Genomic DNA, 25,302 nt, shown 5'->3' with positions numbered 1-25,302 from the left:
AGTTGATAGACTTGATTTGAACTTAAAAACTAATCCACTAATTTGTATAGCTTAATTTTTTTTAATATTTTATTCAAGTTTATGAAATTAAAATTTGAATCAAATTAAATAAAAGAATCAATTTTTTCTAATTGAATTTTATTTATCCATATTAAAGACAAGGCTTACCCAACTTCATTAATAGCTTTTTAATTTTACTTTAACATCCACTCAACATCGGTTCAATTGAAGCATAAAAGCAGAATCAAATATTGATAATAGTTAAATTATTGAATTAAAATGTAATTTATTTAATATTTAAACTTGTAAAGCATTGTTTTGAAAATCGGACCGGACCAGCTGGTTCAACCGGGAACCGTTGCTTAGTCTGGTTCAATCTACACCGGTTGAACCGCTATTATTGAACCGGCCAGAATCGCTGAACCGTTCGAACCGGACCGGTTGAAAACTAGAAAAAACCGAAAAAAATTGGAAATTTTGTTTTTAAAAAAAATAATAATAAACCAAACGACATCGTTTGTTAAACGAGCCAAGTCAAACTCGAGTATTACTGAGCTCGACTCGAACTTGAAAACTTTAAAAGTAAGCTTAACTCGACTCAAACTCACGAGCTAAAAATTATTAAGTTCAACTCAAACTCAAAATATAATATTAAAACTTGAACTCAAAAAGGCTTGAACTCAAAAAAAAAAATTAAAATCTCGATTGAAGCCTAAAATTTGAGCTTGATTGAAGTGAAAGAATAGTTCACTCAATGCTCACCAAAAGGCTCCATGATTTTGAATGCCAAATTACCTCTATTATTTATAGAAGTTAGTTGAGATGCTCTTCTATATTTCTTAGTCATGTGGGATTGTTTTGTTCTCATATTTTTACTCTTTAGACTTTTGGATGCTCTTCTATGTTTTTAGCCATGTGAGATTGTTTTAAAAAAAATAAACCAAACAAATATCATTTTGTTATGATTTTTTAGCCCAAATTTATTTTTTAATTATAGTTATATAATTATATTTATTATTTAATATGTTTTACCTTAAATATTATGTTGTAGTTAATTTGAATAATTTTGTTTCACTTGATTTTATGATTTTTAACTTATATATGTTATGACTTGCTTTGAATATGACTTGTGATATAAAAAATTATTTTTTATTAAATATTTTTGGTATTATTTATTATTTTTTTTAAATAATTATGACTTCGTCCGGTTCTTTCGACCAGTCGGACCGATTCGACCGGTTGAACCAGTAAACCGGTAGCATGACCGGTCCGGTTCTGAAAACCATGTTGTAAAGAAAACTTATAAAGACGTTAAATAGAAAATTTGGAAACTCAAGCCCTCCCACCCTTCTTTAATTCCACCATACTTCAAACTGTGGAAGGTAATTTAAATATATAACAATAATCATTAAATCTTCAAACATTAAAATCCTTTATATTTTATCTTAACAATTATACCATCAGAATTATTATATTATTAGTTTCGGGTTTTTTATTTTAACAATAGAAATTCTTTTAAAAATCGTGTCGACTAATGTAATGTGGGGATCATACTGAAATTGAGATCCAAAGGAAATTTGAACATTTATTACTTAGATAAAGAGTGGGGTATGTAAATATAAATGATATAGTAATATCTACCGTATATAAGACACAGTAGAACCATGTACAGAGTATATAAATGACCCAAAGCATCTCAGATGTATAACCCCAAAGCCAATATGTCTTCCATGGATCAGTTGCAGCAGTCGGCTGTTACTGCCGCCTCCACGAATGGTGACACTGAGTCACAGCCACACATATTAAGATCCGGACGTAATCGTGGTGGTTGGGTCACCTCTCTCTTGTTTAGGTTTCTCTCTCTCTCTCTCTCTCTCTCTCTCTCTTTCAGACATGTCTAAAACCATGTTGTAACGAATATGCTTTGGTGTTGTGTGTTTCATCTGCAACTTTGACAGAAATGGTGATAGCTGATTGGGGATGGCTGACGAATTTGATTGTGTATTTGGTCGAGGAGTTCAATTTTAAGAGCATTGACGCTACTCAGGTAGTCAATGTGGTCAATGGTTCCATCAATTTGACCCCAATTATTGGAGCTGTTTTGGCTGACTCTTTCCTTGGTTCTTTCCATGTTGTTTCGATTTCTTCACTTTTATTTTTACTGGTATCCTGCTCTTAACTCACAAATCTTAATTTCTAAATCAGTAAATTCGATATCTAATGTCCATTTGTTTTAAAACCTTTCCAGGGAATAATTGTTCTAACCCTAACAGCAACACTGAGCTACTCGAGACCACACTGTGAAACCGGTTCAAGCTTGTGCCATGGTCCATCGAAGCTCCACTTAGCTGTTCTATATTCGGCTATTACCTTGGCATCAATAGGCACGGGGGTGGTTCGTTTTATATTAGCAGCATTAGGAGCCAATCAATTTGATAATCCTAAAGATCAAGGAAGCTTCTTCAAATGGTTTATCTTTACAATATATGCAGTTGGTGTTGTCAGTTCTACAGGCATCGTCTATGTTGAGGATAATATTAGTTGGGGACTGGGATTCGGAATTTGTGCGGCGTTTAATTTTGTGGGTTTGCTTATTTTCTTGCTGGGAAATCGTTTCTACCGCCATGATAAGCCTCAAGGAAGCCCTTACACGAGCTTGGCTCGAGTGATTGTTGCTGCAATACGAAAGAGGAAACTCTTGGTTTCGTCTGAAAGCAAGTATTATCACCGTGAGATTACTGATGGAGAAAACAAAGACATTGCTACAATGCCTAAACGGAGATTCAGGTATAAGCACAAATATAAATTGCAGTCGTGAACTGGACGTTTCATGTGTTTTTATTTTTTAATAAAATTATTTGGCTTACCAAAAGATATCTTAATTGAATGCAGGTTCTTAAACCATGCCGCAATGAAGACTGAAGGAGACATTAATTCAGATGGATCGATAGCCAAGCCATGGAGATTATGCTCTGTTCAACAAGTTGAAGACTTGAAAACTCTTATTAGAATTTTCCCATTATGGGCGAGCACTGTATTTTTAGCTACCCCTGTTGCAGTTCAAACCAACATGACAGTTCTTCAAGCTCTAACAATGGTCGTCACCTCGGCTCCAATTTCGAGATACCCGACGCTTCAATCACGATCGTGGCTTTAATCTCCTCGGCCACCTTCATCGCCCTGTTAGATAGGTTTCTTTATCCCCAGTGGAAGAACCTGACCGGCCGATTGTTAACACCCTTACAAAAAATCGAAACAGGCCACGTTTTCAACTTCCTAAGCATAGTAATCTCCGCCGTGGTGGAGTCGAAGAGGCTAAAAACAGCCCACGATAACCATCTCCACAGCCAGCAGAGCGGTGCCGTGGTGCCAATGCTAGCCTTATGGCTGTTTCCGCAACTCATCGTAGTAGGCGTCGGAGAAGCTTTCTATTTTCAGGGGAACGCTTCATTGTACTATCAAGAATTCCCCGATTCCATGGAAAGCACAGCGACTTCCATGATTTCCGTTGCCATCGGCGCTTTTTATGTCAGCGCAACGATGGTTAATCTGATAAGAAACGTCACCGGATGGTTGCCGGATGATATTAACGAGGGAAGATTAGACAATGTCTACTGGACGTTCATGATGTTGGGGTTACTTAATTTCGGTTATTCTTTAGTGTGTGCTAAGTTTTAGGGTATCAAAATCCTCAACAATAAGGGTTTAGTGAATATAAAAATATAAAATAGGAGAATACAAATCGTCTGCCCCTCTTACATGCCTCCTGCCCCTCCACCAAGAACTTTTGCCCATGCATGTGCTTCTTATTTTCTTTCTACTTCCAATAAAGGCCAACCGATTCACTCAAAAAAAAATGAGAATATGAAAAAACTGATTAAAAGTCATATATCGATTATTTATGGAATAAATCAGGGTGAGTAAATTTTTTTAATAAATTTTAGATTTAGCCTTACTCCTATCTAGAGAGAAGGAAAGAGGACACTAGGAGGAGAAAATAGAATATTTCTATCAAGTCTAAAACTCATGACCTAAGAAAATATGAAGAATAAAAATGAACAATAGGATCAACCTAAATGTACTGCTGGGATGAGTAATTGATACAAAAATAGACTCAGAGAATTAAATGTGTGACGAAAGTTAAAATATTGAAATATAAGTTGACATGTATTCTCTGTTAAGTAGATTTTTTTAATTGAGCTGCTATAATAATAACCGAAGGTGACATTAATCCAGATGGAGCAGTAGCAAGACCTTGGAAGCTATGCAGTTTACGACAAGTAGAAGATCTGAAAACTCTAGTAAGATTTTGGCCACTATGTCAAGTGGTGCATTCCTTCAAACTTCAATGGCAATCCAATCCACCATAACAGTTGTCCAAGCTCTATCAATAGATCCTCAAATTAATTGGTCCCAATTTCAAGCCGCCTACCCTACAGCTTCAACTATAGTCGTGGACCAAGTATCCTCATCAATCTTCAAGTGTCCCAAATTCACTTTTATTCTTTGCGGTGTTACATCTTCCTAAACGAAAAAGATGAATAATCCACTGTTCAATTGGTTCATAGTTTGTCTTTTTCTATCAAATAAAAAAGAAAAAAAGGGGCTGAAATTTCTTTCCATGACAAGTACAAAGGCATTTTCCTAATTTGAATGAAAGAAAATTTGTACGCGTTTTGCATATCAATCATGTACTTTGCACTACAAATCTGGAAATTGTTGTGTTGGTTCACCATCAGTGCCGAAGTGAACAAAGAAAGATGGACAAGATGGCCCCCAGTAACTACACACTACTTGGCGAATTCACAACATGAGAATACTCCTAATCACAAAGAGCAGAAACTAGCATGCTCATTGGCAAAATTTAAGGGTTTTCCATGTTTTGACAAAATGGTATTAGGTCGACACGTCATACGATCACAAACTAACAACAGCACTTGACCTTGGACCGTTTGATGAACAGCTTTCTACCTCAGTTGCATAAGTTTAAATCTTGGTCTTGCCAAACCTCCATTTCTAATACCTACAAGCTTCTGTAGTCTATAACAGTGACTTCATCCTCAGGTGCATCTAGGTCTTGATAACTGCATGAAATAAATCAGGGCAAGCTTTACAAATCTGTCTGTAGAAGAGAAACACCATAAAATACTAAAAAAAAACGCAATAAAACTTCATCTAACTAATAATAAATTGCTAAAACATAAAAGTGTTGTCTCCACAAACCGACACACCATTATATGCATAGAGACAGTCTATATAATCCAAATTACAGAAAAATAGCATATCTATTCTCTCTCTTCCAAAACCATAAGAGGGAAACTGCTCAGAAACAGTGAGTTCAAGGGGAAAAGGGGTCAAGGAAGGAATGTGATGATCTGTGAGCATATTTCAATGTCGATATAAATTTCAGAAGGTGAGGAACAACATTTGATATTACATTACATGGAAAGTGGTCTCACTTTGTGATTTGTAATTGGCAAATTCCCCACCACATTTCTAAAAATCCATTGGAGGAACAACATAGATCCCAACACTAAATTAAAATATATTTTAAACAAATGAAATCACAAAATTTAGAAACATGAACTGAACTGTCTAATTCTGCATTCAAGCAAACAGTATTTAGGTTAACCACTACAAAAGAAATAGCTTCCATACATTCCAATGGTTTTAGAACAGTCTCAAGAGAACTTACCTTCTTAAACAACGAGGATCCTGCTGGAAGCCAGAAGGCAAAAGAAAGGGGGTCGGTCCACTTACATTAGGTCCAGGACGTCCACCTCTACTATTGACTTCGAAAGGAGGACCACCACGCTCTCTGAACACCTGCATTGCAAGTTCAGGTGGAGCTGGAACGAAGGGCCCCAAAGGACTGCAATTACACATGTATAAGACCACAAGAAAATAATAAGCTAATTACAGCTACGTGTAGAACAACACTAGACCTACCCAGCACCAGGAACAGGCATCAATACTGGCGGAGTTGCAGTATCTGAAGAAAATGGAGCTCCAACATGCATCCCTTGACCACCAAAAGCATCAAACATTGAATCATCACGATTGCCCTCATCAGTACCATCATTGTTGGATGGAAAATCACTTGATTGTGGATTCTCAGACCTATCATATCTATCACTACCATTTTCTCGATTATCACGCACTCTATGTAAGCCACGTTCATCTTTCAAGCGATTTTCTAACATTTTACGTCTTGGAGGCCTATCCTTCTGATGAAAAAAATCATAAAAAGGTGGGAAAATGAGGTTGTAAAAGTGGGAACACATATCAAAACATCAAAACAAAACCAGCTATAGCATACCGGTCGAGATTGCTGCATAACAGGTGTCCCCCCAGGTGCATCTGGATCACTGTGAACGGCAACAATGCATTTCTTATACACGAACTGTTAAGATGAAAAACAAATATATATGCAGCATGTAAGAAAACTTACTTCATGTAATTCTGGTAATAAATCTCTTCTCGAACTTTTGACGTTAGCTCCTTCACAAGCTCTGGATGCTTAAGTTTAAGATGCTTGTGCACAAACTCTGCAGTATGAAAGAGCTTTGTGCAACCCTTGGCACCACAACCATACTTCCAACCATACTTTTCATCCCTAATCTTCCGGACAAAAGGATCCAAAACTTCAACAGACGCAGCATCTATTTTGTCCTTAGCAGTCATCGATTCCAAAGGATCTTGACCCCTCAATCTTTCTTGCCAGCATGTGTCAAGTTTCATTTCCCACTCAGATTCGTTATTAGTTACATCAGAACTCTTTCCCTCTGTTCTCACATGCCTAAGACCTTTAGCTTCACTTGTTTCAATCATTCCATAATAATCCAAGCCATGGACACGCCACAAGTAAGTTATAAGAGTATCAAGAAGCTCAACACTCTCCAAGCCTTTCACAGAAGTTGAACCACGTATAATAACCACTGGACCAGTCAAACTACCATGAGATTTATCTCTATTTATTTTGTCATTATCAGACCCCCGTAATATATTCCCTCGATTCCTTTTTCAGAATCCAGTTTATGTACAAGTTCCTGTGCTTGTTCGATGTCAATCCAAATTCTTCTAGAATCAGAGCTGATTGGGAGAGCCTTCGGAGCTGAGGAAATGATATCAGTCTCTTTTGCAGATCCCTTACCATGCCGCCTTCTTTTTCCACCAATGTCTGCTTCATCTTCAGAATTAGGATCACTGGCCTGGCCTGGCTTACTTGATAACAAGGGATTGACAACAGGACTTCTGCATCACAAATATAAAGTATTGGTCAGCAGCTGGAAAATAAGAGGCAGAGAGCCTGGTTGAATATGCAAAACTGAAGTAAATGAACATAAAATTCCATCTTACAAGTCCAAGATTCCACTGTGCAGATCAAGCAAAAACTCCTTTGCAACTTTACGTGCATGTTCATTCCTCCTAAAAAAAAACGTAAAAATAAATAAATAAAAAATCCAACAATAGCATGATAAAAAAATTAGCTAACCCTATTCCCATATGTAATGGGGTGAGGGGGAGGTAAGATAGTAGGCTGGCCCCCAACGCCAGGTTGAGAGTAACTTCCGTGGAAGACCTCCGCAGTCAGAATTATGAATTGCCCACCATGGGACTCGATCCCACGGCCACAAGGTTAAGAGCCTTGCGCTCTACCAACTGAGCTGGACAGGCAATTCAACAATAGCATGATAAATTGACACCAAAACCATCAACGTTACACAACAAAAGCAAGACAGAGGGCATCCTTTGACTTACAAACAAATTCCTTAACTGATACATCAACTAACCTTTCAATAACAGTGACCAAATTTGTTGGATGATATTTGTCTTTCAACCTAAATACATAAATAACTTTACTTAGAACAATGAGTTGAACAAATAAGCAGGAAATCAGTAAACAATGGGAAATACCATTCCTCATCCTTGTGAGCATCAAAAAATGTTCGTTTTTGGGTTGATATATACTCTGACTTGTATTCTTGGTACCTTCACAGTAATAAATCATAGTTAATATTCCAATTTGTTTACACCGCAAGTCTCAAACAAGATAAACCTAACAGATAATGTTATTTCTCATTTGTACCTCCTCTCAGCTTCAGCTGGTAGTATATCATCCTCAAGCTCTTGAATGAATAGCTTATATGACATCAATCCTTCTCTGAAAAATTACTTATCATGTCATATTATTGTATAAAATGATAAGAAGAACTTTTGATCTTCACCTCAATAAAAGAGAATCTGAATATTTCAACAATGCAATAAAATAAAAAGTAGAGAGTTCATTAAGATGGAAAGCTAACCTTTGAGTATTCTTCGAACTGGAAGTGTTACCATAACCACCAGGCCAGCATCCCAATCTGCAGAAGCAAAATATCATTTGACAAACTAAAATAAAACGGCATAAATAGAAAAGATGGGTAAAAGGTTTGTTGCCGCTGCATTATACAATAATGCAACATCAGTATATGGAACTTCAGAAGGAACAATCTACTCATCATAGGGTCAGCATTAACTGCATGTATGCATCATTTCATAGACACCCAAAATTACTTTGATGATATGTATTTCAATACATTCCAAACCGACACTGCAATCCATGAAAGGCAAGAAAAAAAAACCTAAGTGCAAAAGACTAGTTTTTAGTTTTGCCCATTCTCAATCTCCAATTATAGTAAGTTCATAACTCACCACATGAAAACAAGCTTTTCATACAAGAAGAATTTGGTAGCTTCAAAAAAGAATTATATGTAAAAGTTAATTATCCCCATTATTATTGCTAAGCATAATAAATCAAGATTTTATATTAACAACTGATACTGACAAATTAAGTGCAAGATGACAGTCAATAATTGTCATATAACCTTTTAAATTATAATAATAACATGGGGGGAGGCATAAAATACAAAATGGTCATATCAAAAGTGCTCTAAGTGAAATAATTGAAGTTAGAAGAAACTTTATAATTCTCAAGCAATTTCAAGAAAGAATCACCTTGATAGTCACCGGAAGAGCGACCTGAGTACCACCCATGAGGCCTTCCCATCATCTCACTATCATATCCACCACCGTAGTCATACCCAAATCTACACCATAAGAAGTGTTTCACAGCATGAGAAAAATCTGAATATAACTAAAACTGCCAAGTGAAAATTATCTTTTATGAATGCCTCCTAACTGATGACTAGTATATGGACATGGGCAGAATTCAAGAGTCAAAATATTGAATTGTATAGTCATATATATAAGTTATAGCACTGGATACAAAGCTACGTAAAGAAACTGAATTGATGATCCCTCTCAGTTAACATTATAGAAAATGAAAAGTCAGTGTCAGATGTTCACCAGGCAGTCCAGTAATTTGCAATAACAGCTTAGCTTTCCTTAATAGGAATATGAAAGTCCATTGTAACAAGACAAACAAGGGATACTTGTAAAGTGTAATGTGTAAGCATTTTCAAGAAGGAAATTAAAATGATACGAATTTATCAAGGAAACCATCACAACACTTGAACACACTTCATATTTAGGGCTCTTTCGTAGGTTCAGCACTCAACAGTATCCATTAGGATTTTGTTAGATTGATTTGTATTAAAAATAGTCACATCATGGCCTAACATCAAAACAGAACGATGCCTAAAGTACTGGTTATATTCCATAGTAATGTAACCCACGTCTATAATCTCAAATTTTCAGTTAAAGAACTTCCAAAGCCTAAATCAAATAACCAAAATATCAAGTTTTAACAAATCAGAAATAAGTTCAGAAGACTTCATAACATTAAGCACAAGAAAATACCAAAGACTGTTAAAACCAATAGTTCAAATGCTTTATAGCTAAATTAAGCTCTATTATTTTACAGTCTAATCGGGCTAAATCTAAAAAAAAAAAAAAGATTACCTTCTATCTCCAGGTCCAAATCTTCCTCTAGGGCTCCCTCTTCTCCCTTCGTTTCCTCCATCCTCACGCCTAGACCTCTTATGAGGCGGCGACATCCGCGGAAGAGGCGAGTGTCTTTTATCCCGATAACTCAATGGTGCTGGCGGAGGGCTAATGCTGCTGCGCCGCTTATAGTTTCTCTCCCTGGGAGGTGGAGGTGGAGGAGAGCGATTGCGATCGTAGTAGTCGCGGTCCCGTTGCTCACGCGAGTCTCGATCGCGCCGTCGTTGGGGAGGCGGTGATGCAGCAGAGGAGTTGGGATCATCAGATGATGGAGGCAATGTGTTGTTATTATTGTTGTCCTTACGGTCTCCACTGCGACGGCGGTCAAAGGAATCGGCCGGCATGTTTATGACTTCCGCCATGACGGACGGTAAAACAAAACCCTAGAAAGATAAAAATACAGATAAAGAAAATGAAAATGAAAAATTTTCTTTAAATGATTTCTTTGGATAGCGAAGATCGAGCACAGAGCGGAGTCGCGGAGGAGTAGCAAAAATCAGTTATAACCACCTTAGCTTATTGGAACTGAATTTGGTCTCTATTACTCCTTTATATTGGTTTTAGATAAAGATTAAATTAGTGAAATATTGTGTTTAAATAGATGAATTCATTCACTGATCTTATAGTAATTAAGGAAGTAGTTGTTTTCTTAAATTTCTAGATTCAAATAATTATATTTGTAAAATACATATTATCAATGATTAAATCAAATTATAAATAAATATTATAAATGAATATTAAAATAGATATTATTAAAGTGATCGTTAAAAATGGATTTTGATAAAATTATTATTAGATATCGATAATTTCATTTTAATTTTTTTTAGTATTTTTTAAGATCAAGTTAAAAAAATTTACATAAATTATTTTTTTACTTCAAAAAAGATGATTATATAATAAAATAAAAGAGTGAGTTTAAGAAAGGTATTCGTTTGAAATATAAAATAAGAGATTAAAATTTCAAAGATCGAAATAAAAAAATTAAAATTTTTATAAAAAAATTAAAATTTTGTGTTTAATTTTTTTTTATTTATTAATCATATTATAGCTTTGATTCCGTTCTTTTTAAATTACGATAATATCAAAGTTGATGGTAGTTATCGACGATTCTGATTTGATTGTAATTTTTATTTGCACCGCAAGATCAAAATTAAACAATAATAAATTGTAAGGATTAGAATAACATCTTCAAAAATATTATAATAAAACTACACGCATTAAACTCTTATAAATAATTATTTATTTTTGCACAAAAAAATTAAGTATAGCAAATTAAAAATAATTAGAATTATTTATAAAAGTAACATATATAAAATTAAAGGTTAAGACGATGTTTAGCTCAAAATAAACACAATGTTTGTCTTAAGTTTTGAAAAATTTTATTTTAGCCTATGCATTTTTAATTTATTTCTAATATTAAAAATATAAAAAATTGGTTAGAGTAAAATCATTGACAATTGCTAATAACTTTACCCAAATCAATTTCAATTGCTGGTGATCGTTATGTTTTATTAAACTATAATAAAATATTATTAAATTTTATTAAACTGCCACAAATGATCATTAAATTTATTAATTTTTATAATTATTAAAGTGTTATAGTGATCATTTTATAACAGTTAATAAATTTAATGATTATTATTTAATTTATAAAACTAGTTCAATGACCACTAGTGTAATTTAATCTTATCTCTAATCTTTTAGTTGAATTTTATTTTGGGCCATAAAAGGTAGCTTTGGGTTGGTCCAACCCTAAAAACCTTAAGTCAGGTATCGATATATTTGTTTAGGTTTAGGGTTTCTTCTCATGTTGTGGCGAACCATTTGTAGCTGCCGCAGTCACTCCCTTCCCCCATATCACCGAAGCTCTTCCGTCATCGAAATGGTGGCCACCAGAAGACCGTAAAATTCCATCTCCATTTTGTTTCTTTTTAATTTTCTACTCTAATTAGTATTTTTTTTTGAAAACATGCTAACTAGTGGATATAATGGGGATGAAATGCAGAAGAAGACTCATGAGAGCATCAACAACAGATTGGCTCTCGTTATGAAGAGTGGGAAATACACTTTGGGTTACAAAACCGTCCTTAAATCTCTCAGAAACTCCAAAGGTATCACAGTTATTGACGTTTTCTAAAATATGGAGCTATCTGATTGACGGTTAACTATTTCTGGCGTTTAAATCTTCTTGTTTTAGATGAAAAATGATTGGTTTTCTCATTGTTCTTTATGGTGAACTGAAGTTGAATGAATTTCATCTTGGTTAAATGAGTGTATAACTTGGATGGCATGGGAGTTTTTGGTAGATTTTTTTTATTATTGGATTGCTGCATTTCTGATGTTGATCGATATTAGCTTTGGTAGATGGTTATTCATATATAAATTTTAATGTTTTATAGGTAAGTTGATTATCATTGCCAACAATTGTCCTCCTCTTAGGAAGTCGGAGATCGAGTATTATGCAATGTTGTGCAAGGTTGGAGTTCACCACTACAATGGAAGTATGTTCCTTAATCTATCTCGATCTTGCTACATGCTTGAATAATATTTGTAATGATTTGGGTACTCGTATATTGGAGATATTTCTGTACCAACATTAGACAAAACAGATTATCAATTAGATTAGCAAATTAGTTCAGCTATATCTTGCTCCGGCATCTATTCCATCCATGTTTGACAAGCACCTCCTAATATCGAATAACATAAGCTCTTTCACCTTGCCTCCTTCCATTCTTTAGTTATTCTCATAACTTATGTATTTGAATGTATTTGTGAAAATTTTAAGATGAGCAACTAACAACAAATCTTCATGTGAAAGCCGTATTCAACAATATGAGTAAATGTGTGGATTCTTTTTTCGCAGACAATGTAGACTTAGGCACTGCTTGCGGCAAATATTTCAGAGTCTGCTGCCTTAGCATTGTTGACCCTGGTAATATAGAATAATGCTTGTAACATTCTGAATTTTCCTACTTTGCATCCGTCTAAAGTTCCCGATTGTGGTAAATGTTGTTTGTGTTTTTCAGGTGACTCCGATATCATCAAGAGCATGCCTGGTGATCACTAAGCTGTAGGGGGAAAACTCATCTTCCAAGGCTTTGTTCTGATAGTTTCTATTTTTGGGTAGCTGGAAACATTGTTGATGTTAAAGAGAAGTTATTCTAAAATCCAGAACTTTCTTTGTAGTGTTTGATGTGGGACAGTGGCCATGTAATAGTATTTTTGAAATGGATTTCTTTTAAAATAATCTCATACCATATTTTGTAGTAGATTATTAATGACGCTTTATGGAAATAAAGAACTTGACGAGGACATGGTAACTTGTTTGACGAAGTGAAAATCAATATATGGTAGGAAAATACAAAAAAAAAAACTATAATTTAGTAATCAATATATTTTTATTTTTTTAAAATAAAAACTGAAAATATGTTTGGAAATAAAATAATATAAAAATATCTTTGGAAACAATCTCACGTGATCATCTTCCCCTTAACGTGAATACAAGTTCCTTTTTCACTATAAAATGAAAAATGGATTATATTTAAATGAAAATTTTGAAGAAATTGGTGCGAAAACCCATCGTTTTTCTGATTTAGTATTACCTAATTTCATTTCATTTTCAGATCTCTTCCTCAAAAGCTTCAGCTGACACCAAAACAAACAACCCATTTATACCTCCAACATTTCTGATTTCTCCACCCAAAAAAATAATACAACTACCAAGTTAATATATAGAAGTATTCCCTGAATCAAATTAACTCCCAGAGAATCCAAATTCTTAATCTCCCTTCACTCTGATACAAAATCATTCATGGAGAGTTTCGCGCCGAAGGTCTGTCAACCATAGGCGGCATAGCGACTGTGTCTCTTCTTCATTCTGTCATTCCTACCCATTGGCTTCCATTCTCCATCGTCGGCCGTGCCCAAAAATGGACCCTTTCTCGTGCCTTTCCGTCAGTAAGTTCCCTTCATCTAACTGTATTTGCTTTTAGATCTCTAATTTGCATATGCTTATTCCCAGATTTAAAAACACATACACACACTTTATTTACAGTTGAGAAATTTGTCGCCTATTTAGTTCTTGGTACCATAAGTTTACCATGCTTAAATATCACAATTGATTCTAATATGTTGATTTGCTTTTTGGGTTTCTATAATTTTAGCAAAAATAAGAGATTTTGTTGCAGATAGTTTAAACATAAGGAAACCAAATGCTATTAAATGTTTAAACTCTTGGTTGATCGTTCTTCTTTATCTTTGTATTATTGTCTATGCGCAGCCGCATTTGGAACAGTTTTGCATGTAATATCCACTTCGATTCTAGGTATAGCAGCCATAACTATGGCGAACACAATTGTTGGTGAAGAAACAGTGCATAAACTTGCTTCACTTTTGCTCATAATTATTGGCGTTAGCTATATATTGTTGTTTTTGTCTGGTAAGGGTGGACATAGTCATTCTCATAACCAACCCATGGAGAAAATGGCCGTAGGTGGCGTTGTCTCCTTGTGCAACCACTCTACCTGTGTTTCTAGCCGTTGAAAATTCGTCTTCCATGATGGTATTTGCCATCATAGTGCTGCTATTCAGGTATACATAGACTGGTGTTAGTACCGTCAAATTAATTTTGATGTATGTCTTCATCATGCATATTAATTTTAATATTTTCCAAGGCAAATTAGCAAACGAGAGATAGTTTTGATCCTATTGATATGTATGTGTAGCAGAAATTTAGAATACATAAGGGCACGGGGTGGCTGATCTGTGCTATTTAAAGAATTTGCGGAAGATATCTAGAACCAGTTACTTTGTCTTTTTTAGGAAAAAAAACAGTTTGCATGATTTTTGAATTTTTCAGTAGCATCCACCATTTTTCTTGGACCTGAGATGTTCACATTATACTTAACTCTATCTGCAATAATTTTCTATAACTGACTCTAGCTTCAACCTATATAATCTACATTGAAATTCTTGACATTATTTGTTTACTATAGCGTTCTTTTTATAAGATTTTAATATTAGGAGGAGTTGATTTAAGTTGGGTCAAATAAAGAAAAGTGTTCTACGTGCATGTAAGAATTACCTGGCCCTTGTCTGTGTTTCATCCGAGATATATTGAATGTCAATAATCTACGGGTATACTTATGTTCTGGTTAATCAGACAAGATAATGTATAGATGGCATGGTCTGCTATAAGCCTATGAGCCAGGCTTTACTCACATGGCTAACTTATGTTGACGTTGCCTTTGCGGCACCATAGCAGTGATGACCTCCCTGGTGGCTTTATCCTTCTATGGTGCTAGCCAGCTCAAATTCCATTGGGTGGAGCGATACGTAGGGGTGTACAATAGGTTAAAACGGTGGCCGACCGAATCGAATTAATCGATTTTTTTAACCGTTAATTGAACTGAACTCTTTTTGAAAATATTAATCAAACCGAATAAATTTCGGTTAATTCGGTTAATTTTCGAATTAACATAATTTTTTTAATTTTTTTTTATTTATATAAAAATTGAATATTTTTTAATTAAAAAAACAGTTTACAATTAATTTAAATAATATATAATTATAAAATAAAAATTATATATGGATTTTTAATTAATTAATATTGATTTAGGTTTAAAAGTTATTGGATTTAAATTATTAATTGAGTTTTAAATGGTTTGGGATGAGCTCATATGTTATAATATATATAATATTTAAAATTTAATTTCGGTTAATTAACCGATTTCGAACCGAATTAAACGTTAACCGAATTCAAAAAAATTTATTAATCGTTCCCTAATCGAACTAATTCGGTGGCCGACCGAATTAACCGAACTAATTCGGTTCAGTCGGTTATTTCGGTTAAAACCGAAAAATGAACACCCTAGCGATACGACAAAGTTCTCGTGGTTTCAGTTCTATGCTTGGTGGGGATTGAGACGAAGGTTTGCATGGACATCACGTGCACAGGAAAATCATTGGTCTTTGAGGGCTGCAACATCCTGCAAGCATATGTTTTTGGTTAAGGATGGCATCATCCAATTTAAACCATCATTTTGCCTTAAGTGGATTACAAGATTGTTTTCTTCTTGCTAGCCAGTCTTGTCTGTGTTTATAGTATGGTCACTTTGCCAGCAATGGTCGATGTTGTTTTGTTCTTAATTGATTACTTACACAGGTCAATCTTATAAACAGCCATTAAAATGCTTATCTGAATTGAATTATCTGCAGATACAATGAATTGTCTTCATTCTTTTTTTACCCTCATTGATTTTTTGTCAAGGCCGGGGAAGGGAATTTGGTCCCTAAGCTTGGCCACTGGTTCTCAAATTATCTATGTTATCTCTAAGCTATTGAATAAATCAGATACATCTAAGTAGCCAAGGATGGGACACGGTTTCTTCTGCCATCACTTTTGTCTTGAAGTTCAGCAGCTAGGTATCTAAGTAATTAAGGTGTGAAGTTTGTTTGTCTTATAACATGGCCTTTTTTTTATGTTTCCTAGCTTTTTTGGCCATTTTCTACTTGTTTTTGCGCAGATTGGACTTGGACATTTACGACTGCAATAATAAAATATTTGGTTTTATATCAACTCTTCTATAGTTGTGTTAGGTTCATATCAGTTCATTATATGGGCCTTAAATTTCTTTAAAGTGATTCGGTTTTTGGATAAACTTGAACGGGTTTTTGGTAAATTAATGGATGGAATCAGGAAAAAAAATATGGATCATTAATGGTGGATCAAAATTTAAATGGAAGATTCTTTGGTGAAAGCTAAGCTAGTAGTAAAATATTTCACCTACATTAAAAAACAAATCAAAAGTGTGGTTTAATCAAAAAACTTTCTAAGGTCAAAACCAAACAAGGCAGCACCAACTCGACCGGCTATTAGTTCATCAATTCATTGCATATTGCTTTATTTCACTAAATTTATGATAAAAGAAATTCAATTTATTAATTATATGGTTTTAAGACTCAACAACACCCAGAAGCACAAATCATTGTTCTGCTTTAGTGTTCATTAAATGTGTGTGCAATTTACGACCACATTAAAAACCAGACCACCTAATACATTTCGATCCCCCCACGGCCCACGCAAACTCTCTCCCTTCTCTCACCTCCCTTATCTTACTCTTTTACATGGCTTTTCTTGCCTAGATCTCTGGTCTTTCCCTGCATCTTCTACCTTCTCTTTCCTTGATATAACTTCCCATCTTACTACAATTTGGTGAACTTTCTTTGCAACTTCCCAAGTCACTTAAGGTTCAAGATTCTTACTTTTAGGCTTTTAGCTACCCCTTTTCCACGGTTTGTCTCTTCTTCCCCTGTTGCCAAACATTATCTTTTCGCTTCTCACCCTCGGGATCATCTCCTTTGTGTGATGTAAGTCTTTTTATGATATTTCTGGCGCTTTTGAGCTTGTTTCACTTGGTTTGGGTTTCAGTTTATTTCAATGGACATGGGTTTGGAAGTTCATTCATTATCCCCTTAGATTAGTTTCAAAAGGGAGCATCTTTGGCTTTTGTGAGTATCCCATTGTTAATTTAATGTAGTCGAATTCTTTCAGTAAACTACATTCATGCGTAGTCTTTAAGCTCATTCCAGGATTGCAACTTGCTGTAGAAGCGCTCTATTGCTCTTGTTCCATTCTGTTATATTCACTGAGATTTGTGGAGGTAGGAGCTTGGGGACTTTGTTTGAAGGAATGCAGAGATTCAATTTTGTATATTTATTGTTCCTAGTAGTGACTGCATTAGCACAATCTGATTTTGAAGCACTTTTAGAGCTCAAGAAAGGCATAGAGAAAGACCCTTCTGGTAAAGTTTTTGATTCATGGGACTCTAAGTCCTTGGCATCTGATGGGTGTCCCAAGAATTGGTTTGGCATCACCTGTAATGAAGGTCGTGTGACTTCAATCACTCTAAATGACTTGGGTTTGGTTGGAAACTTCAGTATCCCTGTCATTGTTGGTCTTAAGTTGCTTAGTAATTTATCCATTTCAAACAACCAGTTGATGGGAACCATCTTGAACATCGGATTGATTCAGTCTCTCGAGTTTTTGGACCTCTCGGTTAATGCCTTTCATGGGGTTATACCATCAGGTATTGCCCATTTAAAAGATTTGGTTCTGCTGAATCTTTCTTCAAATATTTTTGAAGGCACATTTCCCTCTGGGTTTAGCTACCTTAAGAGGTTGAAATATTTAGATTTTAGATCTAATGGCTTCTCTGGGGATATCATGAATCTTTTATCCCAATTGGAAAGTGCGGTGCATGTGGACTTGAGCAGCAATCAGTTATCTGGTTCACTGGACTTGGGACTTGGAAGCTCCAGTTTTTTTTCTTCCATTCGGTATTTAAATATAAGTCGGAATTTGGTGGGTGGAGAGCTCTTTGCTCATGATGGAATGCCATATTTCGACAGTTTAGAAGTTTTGGATGCTAGTAATAATCAATTAGTGGGAACTATACCTTCTTTCAATTTTATAGTCTCTTTGAGGATTCTTTGGTTGGCGAACAACCAGTTGTCAGGATCACTACCGGAAGCTCTTTTGCAAGAAAGCTCCATGATCTTATCCGAACTTGATCTCAGCCTTAATCAACTTGAAGGTATTCCCTTTTTAACAGCCTATGTCATGTTAGTTTATTTTCTCTTTATTCCATAACTTCAGTGAGCAATTGTATCCGTCAATGTGTATTGTGCTATGTGCACATTCTTAAACTAAAACGAGGTAGAAAATATGTTTTCTTTTTCTGGCTTCCCAAAACCGAAAACAAGTTTGTCTTGGATCGTGAGAGTAACATGGTAGCTCTTCAACATGACAATAAGCGTATGTATGTCCAAAATTATTTATCTAATAGTTTAAAATATGCTGTTAAGCAATCTTGGATGTTTTCCTTTTACATCGTTTCCCTTATCCAAAATTATTTCACATGTATGGTATGTCCAGTTAGTAGTTCCTTCCTATCGATGTAGGATGTGTAATTCAAAGTCAGTTCTTCTAGGTTCCGTATGCCAATTACTTTTGGTTCAGTGTATTATATTTTCACCCTTTTTTTAATATTTTTTTCTACATGAATTCACATCCATGGCAGGGCCAGTAGGAAGTATGACCTCGTCAACTCTAAGGAAGCTCAACATATCATCAAACAGACTCTCGGGGTCCTTGCCCTATAGGATAGGTCATTGTGCTGTCATAGACCTCAGTAATAACATGCTCTCAGGGGACTTGTCTAGAATCCGAGATTGGGGGAATTATGTGGAAGTTATTGAATTGAGTTCAAACTCACTGACCGGGACCTTGCCAACCAAACTTCTCAGTTTTTAAGGCTGAATACATTCAAAGTATCAAACAACACATTGCAGGGTGTTCTCCCTGAAATTTTAGGTACATACCCAGAATTAAAGGTCGTTGATCTTAGCCTCAACCGCCTTAATGGATCTCTCCTTCCGAGTTTCTTCATGTCAACTAAATTGACTGATCTCAATCTCTCAGGCAATAACTTTACTGGTTCGATACCTCTTCAGGAAATAAAGAACATGCCTTTGGTAAGTTCTGCCGAAAATTTGAGCCTGATGACTCTTGATCTGTCTAATAACTCGTTAACAGGCAGTTTACCCCCAGAAATAGCCAAGTTCCATAGCTTGGAGGTTATTAACCTATCCATCAACAAACTCGAGGGCAGCATCCCTGATAATCTTCCTGATGAACTGAAAGGATTCAATGTGTCTTTTAATAATTTCTCTGGTGCTGTACCTGATAACTTGAGGGGATTTCCCGATTCATCGTTCCATCCTGGAAACTCTTTATTGAAATTTGGTTCCTTTTCACCGTCACCAAAAGGTTCTTCCAACCTGAATTTGAATACTCACAGATCTCATCTGAATCCCGTCACCAGAATTGCCTTGATTGTAGGTTTGGTTGGTGCTGCTGCTGTAATAGCTCTAGTGTGTGTAATGATTTATTATAGGAGCAACTGGCAGGAAACTACGATAGAGGATTTGAAAGGAAACAACGGCAAAGAAACCGTACCTCAAGGAGAGTATTCCCATTCTCATACATCAGCACCTTTCAGAAGCAAGGATTCATCATCGTCTTCATTTAGTTTCCTTCAACAGCTTTTGTCATCAACCAAAAAGGGTTCTTCATATGATCATGGAAACAGTTCATTCGTCTTAAATGACCCTAAATATCTCGGTCACCTCGAGTCCACGAGAAGAGATGAAGGATTGGCTTCACCCTTGTCTATCTTGTCATCTTCAAACGCATCTCCTTCAAAAGACCAATTTCCATTCGAGGGTTCGAGTGCAATAAAAGTTCATTCTCCTGATAAACTAGCTGGGAATCTGCATCTCTTTGATGGATCTCTGGCATTGACTGCAGACGAACTTTCACGTGCTCCAGCTGAAATTATTGGAAGGAGTTGCCATGGGACATTGTATAAAGCTACACTAGACTCTGGTGCTGTATTGGCTATCAAATGGTTGAAGGAAGGGATAACAAAAGGTAAAAAGGAATTCGCGAGGGAAGTGAAGAAACTTGGGTACATCAAACACCCAAATTTAGTTTCTCTTCAGGGTTATTATTGGGGTCCCAAGGAGCACGAGAAGTTGATCATATCGAATTACATAAATGCACGATGTTTAGCATTCTATCTTCAAGGTAAGATTTTTTTTCAGTGTGTGATTATAGACTTTTCTGATCATTTGTGATTGTAGATTTTGTTCAAGGAAAGATCATTTGATCCTTTAGATTGAATTCTATGCTAGAATACCGTTACATAAGCCATTAATCTTGAATTCTTCTGCAGAGACAAAGCCAAGAAAACTGCCGCCCTTGTCTCTGGATGAACGGCTTAGGGTCGCTATAGATGTGGCTCGATGTCTGAACTACCTACACAACGAGAGAGCAATACCCCATGGCAATCTCAAGTCGACAAACATTTTATTGGAAACTCCAAATTTTACTGCACGCCTCACTGATTACAGTCTCCATCGGATACTGACATCAGCAGGCACAGCTGAACAAGTTCTGAATGCAGGTGCTCTCGGCTATCGCCCCCCTGAGTTTGCTAGCTCGAGTAAACCATGCCCTTCCTTAAAAAGCGATGTCTATGCCTTTGGGGTCATATTGATGGAGCTTCTAACAGGAAAAAGTTCGGGAGAGAGAGTTTCAGGGAGCACAGGTATGGTTGATCTAACGGACTGGGTGAGTTTGTTAGCATTGAAAAACCGTGCTGGTGACTGCTTTGATCCTTTGATATTGGAAAGGGTTAACATCGAATATACACAAAGAACGCTCGATGCCATGCTACAGGTTGCTCTGAAATGCATCCTACCGGCACAAGAAAGGCCCGATATGAAATCAGTTTACGAAGATCTCTCGGTAATCGTGTTAGAAAAAGGTAAACAAAAGGGGTTTTAACTGTGTAGTTTAACTACTAACCCCCCCCCCCCCCAATTTATCTGTTCTTTACTTTCATAAGTTGGAATTCATGTCTCAAATTGATTTTCTGGTTGTTAAGTTCTAGCACTGGTCCGGAATTCGTATGGTAAATATCATTCGGACAGGGTTAGTAGGAAGGAATAAAATTTCATTGTAGATGGTGGGTTAACCATTCTTTTATGACCTCATGTACATTCAGCCCTATGTTTCTTAACATTTTATCTCATAGTTCCTGATATTAAACATTTTGGTGGAGCAGAGAACGTTGCCTCCAAAGATAAAGTAAAAGGTTGTAAATAATTTGAAAAATATCCGTGTCGAGTATGCGTCGATGTTCAGTATCCTTGAGCACCAATTTACCATGTAGGTGGAACTTTTATCCTCTATAATTTCAAAGGCAGAACATAGGAGATGTCTTCTGCTTCCTATTTTTTAACTTGCCAGATTTACAGGGTCAAAAATGATGGGCTAAATTCAGTTTCTATGAACCATCTCTACTAAATTCTAACAATTAGATGAATAATATTTCATGATTATTGGACGATAAAGATTATAGATTGGAATTGTTTCTGTAAGTTTTGGATCGATGGTTATTGGTTTTATAGAGATTTTAATAAAGTCAAAATTAATAGAGTGATAAGAGATAATGAGATATTTATCAATATGTGGAGTACTGGTCATAAAAAATATCAAAAATGATGACATGAGATAAAAATGAAACTCTAGTGTTAAAATTATTGAAAAGATAATGAAATGAAGAAAAAAAAGACTTTTACCTGTTACGTGGTTCTGCTCTCGTTATTTATAATTTAACTCTCAAGTGATTAAAAAATAATTAAAATTTTAAGTGAATAAATTATTTTTTGAAATTTAAAAATCAAAATAAGAATATAATCAAAATTAAATAATAAAAAATATAATTTATTTTTTAAAATATATTTCACAAATCATATATTTTAATTTATAATAAATTAAATCAAAGTAACTCATAAAAAATTACACAATAAAATTTAGATTTAAAATCTTAATATTTTTCGAACTTTCAGCTTATTTTTTTTTGGATAAGCAGATTTTTATTATCTAATGAAGAAAGTTCAACAACAAACATCCCAATTGGGAGTATTAACAGCTACTTACAACAAAGTTTAGTCTATACCCCAATAATTACATAGATTAATATTAACATTGTCTATTCTATTAAAGTTTCTGTCATTGAGTTTGATTCAAACAAGGTCTTTTATGGTCTTTAGGACTTGATCAGATGATCTTGAATCTCTTCTGAAAATTCTTCTATTCCTTTCCTCCCAGATCGAGTAGATGTAAGCGGTCCAAGCTAGTTTCAGAATGGTGGAAAGAAGAGATTTACCCTTCCATTCTAGAAAAGCCCATTCGATCCTTGATTCCCATGTACTATGCATGTTGCGCATGTTAGAATGACTCATGATAGAGTTCCACAGTGAAGTGGCAAAGGTACAGTCAACGAACAGATGATTTCTTGTTTCGAGCGAATCGTTGCATAAGATACATAAACCATCAGATACAATTCCCATTCTAGAAAGCATGTCCCTAGTAGGTAGACGGTCCAGAATAGCCATCCAAGAAATAATACTTAGCTTAGGAATGTGAAGTGGAAACCATATAACTTTGTGCCATGAAACCTTGGTTCTGTGAACTCTCATTTCCTCTCATAGTTCTTTGGTCTTCGATATTCCAGCGCTAAGGATAGGGAGGACTTCACTCCTTAACTTAATAAGTTTTCTGATACACCAGCTATAAGAAGAACATTCACTGATGTCACTGAAGTTACTGCTTTTAATCACATAGCAGTGAATCCGTGCTACCCATAATGATCCTTCACCAGCCAATATTTTTTGAATGAGATGAACCATGCAAGTTTTATTCCATGATCTGATATCTTTTAAGCCGAGACCTCATTCAGATTTGGGACAACATATTTTTTCCCAACTGATTTTTGCACCTGTAGCATCCTTATCCGATCCTTTCCAAAGAAATCTTGAGCAGAGTTGGTCAAGTCGTTTAATAACTTTATGTGGAAGTATAAATTACCTACACCAGAAGTTAGCTACACTGTATAAAACAGTTTTAATAAGCTCTAGTCTTCCAACATAACTTAAGAATTTTCCAGACCAATGATGAAGCCTATATTTGATGTAGTCAATAAGAGGCAGACAATCCTTTTCTGTTAACTTTCTTGTGAAAAGAGGAACACCAAGATATCTAACAGGTAGAAAACCTTGATTGAAACCTATAGCAGATTTAATGTTTTCAAATTTCTAGAAGAGATACTAGCAGAATACAATTCAGTCTTGCTAACATTAAGCTTAAGGCCAGACAAATCATAGAAATGATTAAGTACAATCACGACTCCAACAATTGATTCTAGATTTCCTTTGCAAAAAATTAAAAGATCGTCTGCAAAAAATAAATGAGTAATACTATTTTTTTTGCACTTAGGGCGGTACCCAAAGATTCCTCTGGCAGCAGCAATGTTGAATAATTTTGAAACAATATTCATTGCAAACACAAATAAAATTGGTGATAAGGGATCACCTTGTCTTATACCTCTTTGACCCTTAAAGTAGCCTATCAAATTCCATTAAAGGAAATGGAGTATCTGGCTTCTCTGAAACAAGCTTCAATCCACCTTATGAAAGTGAGAGGCAGTCCTATTGCATATAAACAGAAGATATGAAATCCTAGTGAAGAGAATCAAAGGCTTTTTTAAGGTCAATTTTGAGGGCACACATTGGAAATTTTTTTTTCTTCCATAGCCTTTCACCAATTCTTGATCAAGGAGAGCGTTGTCAATTATAGATCTACCTTTCACAAAAGCTGTTTGGTTTAGAGATATAAGTTCAGGCAGCAATAAAGTCAATCTTTTGACAAGAATTTTTGTGACAGTTTTGTACACCACAGAGCAACAAGAGATAGGTCTATAGTCCTTGACTTTGCTAGGGTTATGAATTTTTGGAATCAAGGCTATAATAATGGAATTGAAAGCAGGAATTATGTTAGCCTCTTGGAAAAAATATTTGACAGCATTAGTAACATCTTCACTTACCACAGATCAAGATTTTTTTGAAAAACAGAGGGGTGAAGCCATCAGGGCCTGATGCTTTGTCATTCCCTTGGCTAAATAAAGCCTCTTTGATCTCTTCAGTGGTGACATTTTTAGTTAAGTCAGAGGCAACCTCACTAGGTAAGTTGGCTTGAAGTAGGTTTTTCAGATAAGAATGATCAGTATTAAGAACTTTAGGATCAGAAGTACCTAATTGAAGCTTAAAAAAATCAATGATTTCTGAAGTCATTGCATCATAAGACTCTAGCCTTTTTTCCTTCATTGTTGACTAGAACTCTGATATTATCTCTTTTGTTTTTTGAAGCAATGACAGAATGGAAAAGTTTAGAGAATTTGTCTCATTCTTTAATCCACTGGATTTTTGCTTTCTGCTTAAGAAACATGTGCTCAGTTTCCTCTAAAGCAATCATCTCCTATTGAGCTATCAATTCTTTTTCCATAGAGATTGTGCCATTAAGAGTTTCTATTTGAATTTGTTCCAACTCTGCTTTCTTTAGTCTTACCCTAGCAGAAATGTTACTATAGTGGTCTTTGTTTAAACTCTGCAGGCAAGGCTTTAGGCGTTTAAGTTTAGAGAACAATTTTTGCATAGGGTTACCATGGGAGGGCTACTGCCAAGAATGATGAACAACTTTAAGAAAGTTTGAGTGATTGGACCAGAAGTTGAAAATTTTAAAAGGTTTGGTTTTGCTGGTTTGAGTCTCTTTGTTAATCCATACAAGACCCATACAGTGGTCAGAAGGCCCAGGGGTAGTGAATTCAACAAATGATTTATGAAAAGTAGTAGCCCAAGGAGAATTGATCATAACTCTATCAAGTTTCCTTG

At 35.3% G+C, this 25,302-nt stretch overlaps 1 protein-coding gene, 1 non-coding gene and 3 pseudogenes across 2 annotated transcripts; 3 read left to right on the top strand and 2 right to left on the bottom strand.

Annotated features, from left to right (window-relative positions):
• Positions 1 to 1,871: 1,871 nt before the first annotated feature.
• LOC120214634 lies at positions 1,872 to 3,678 on the top strand (annotated as a pseudogene).
• A 1,082-nt stretch (positions 3,679 to 4,760) lies between these two features.
• Positions 4,761 to 10,441, bottom strand: LOC120215259 (annotated as a pseudogene).
• TRNAK-CUU lies at positions 7,605 to 7,677 on the bottom strand. Its single transcript has one exon. It is a non-coding gene; the product is annotated as a tRNA-Lys (tRNA).
• A 1,254-nt stretch (positions 10,442 to 11,695) lies between the features above and the next one.
• On the top strand, positions 11,696 to 13,140 carry LOC120215292 (60S ribosomal protein L30-like). The gene is made up of 5 exons (XM_039213014.1): positions 11,696 to 11,847; positions 11,951 to 12,056; positions 12,345 to 12,446; positions 12,809 to 12,877; positions 12,972 to 13,140. Exons 2-5 carry the CDS (start codon positions 11,993 to 11,995, stop codon positions 13,010 to 13,012), a joined length of 276 nt encoding a protein of 91 aa, XP_039068945.1. The 5' UTR covers positions 11,696 to 11,847; positions 11,951 to 11,992; the 3' UTR covers positions 13,013 to 13,140.
• Positions 13,141 to 17,025: 3,885 nt separating this feature from the next.
• On the top strand, positions 17,026 to 21,569 carry LOC120215250 (annotated as a pseudogene).
• The last annotated feature ends 3,733 nt before the right edge of the window (positions 21,570 to 25,302 follow it).

This window comes from Hibiscus syriacus, unplaced genomic scaffold (genome assembly GCF_006381635.1).
Source record: "Hibiscus syriacus cultivar Baekdansim isolate YM2019G1 unplaced genomic scaffold, ASM638163v2 tig00000764_pilon, whole genome shotgun sequence".
NCBI classification, from domain to species: Eukaryota; Viridiplantae; Streptophyta; class Magnoliopsida; order Malvales; family Malvaceae; genus Hibiscus; species Hibiscus syriacus.
Note: the sequence above shows the minus strand (reverse complement) of the source record. Positions and strands in the feature narration are given on the sequence as shown.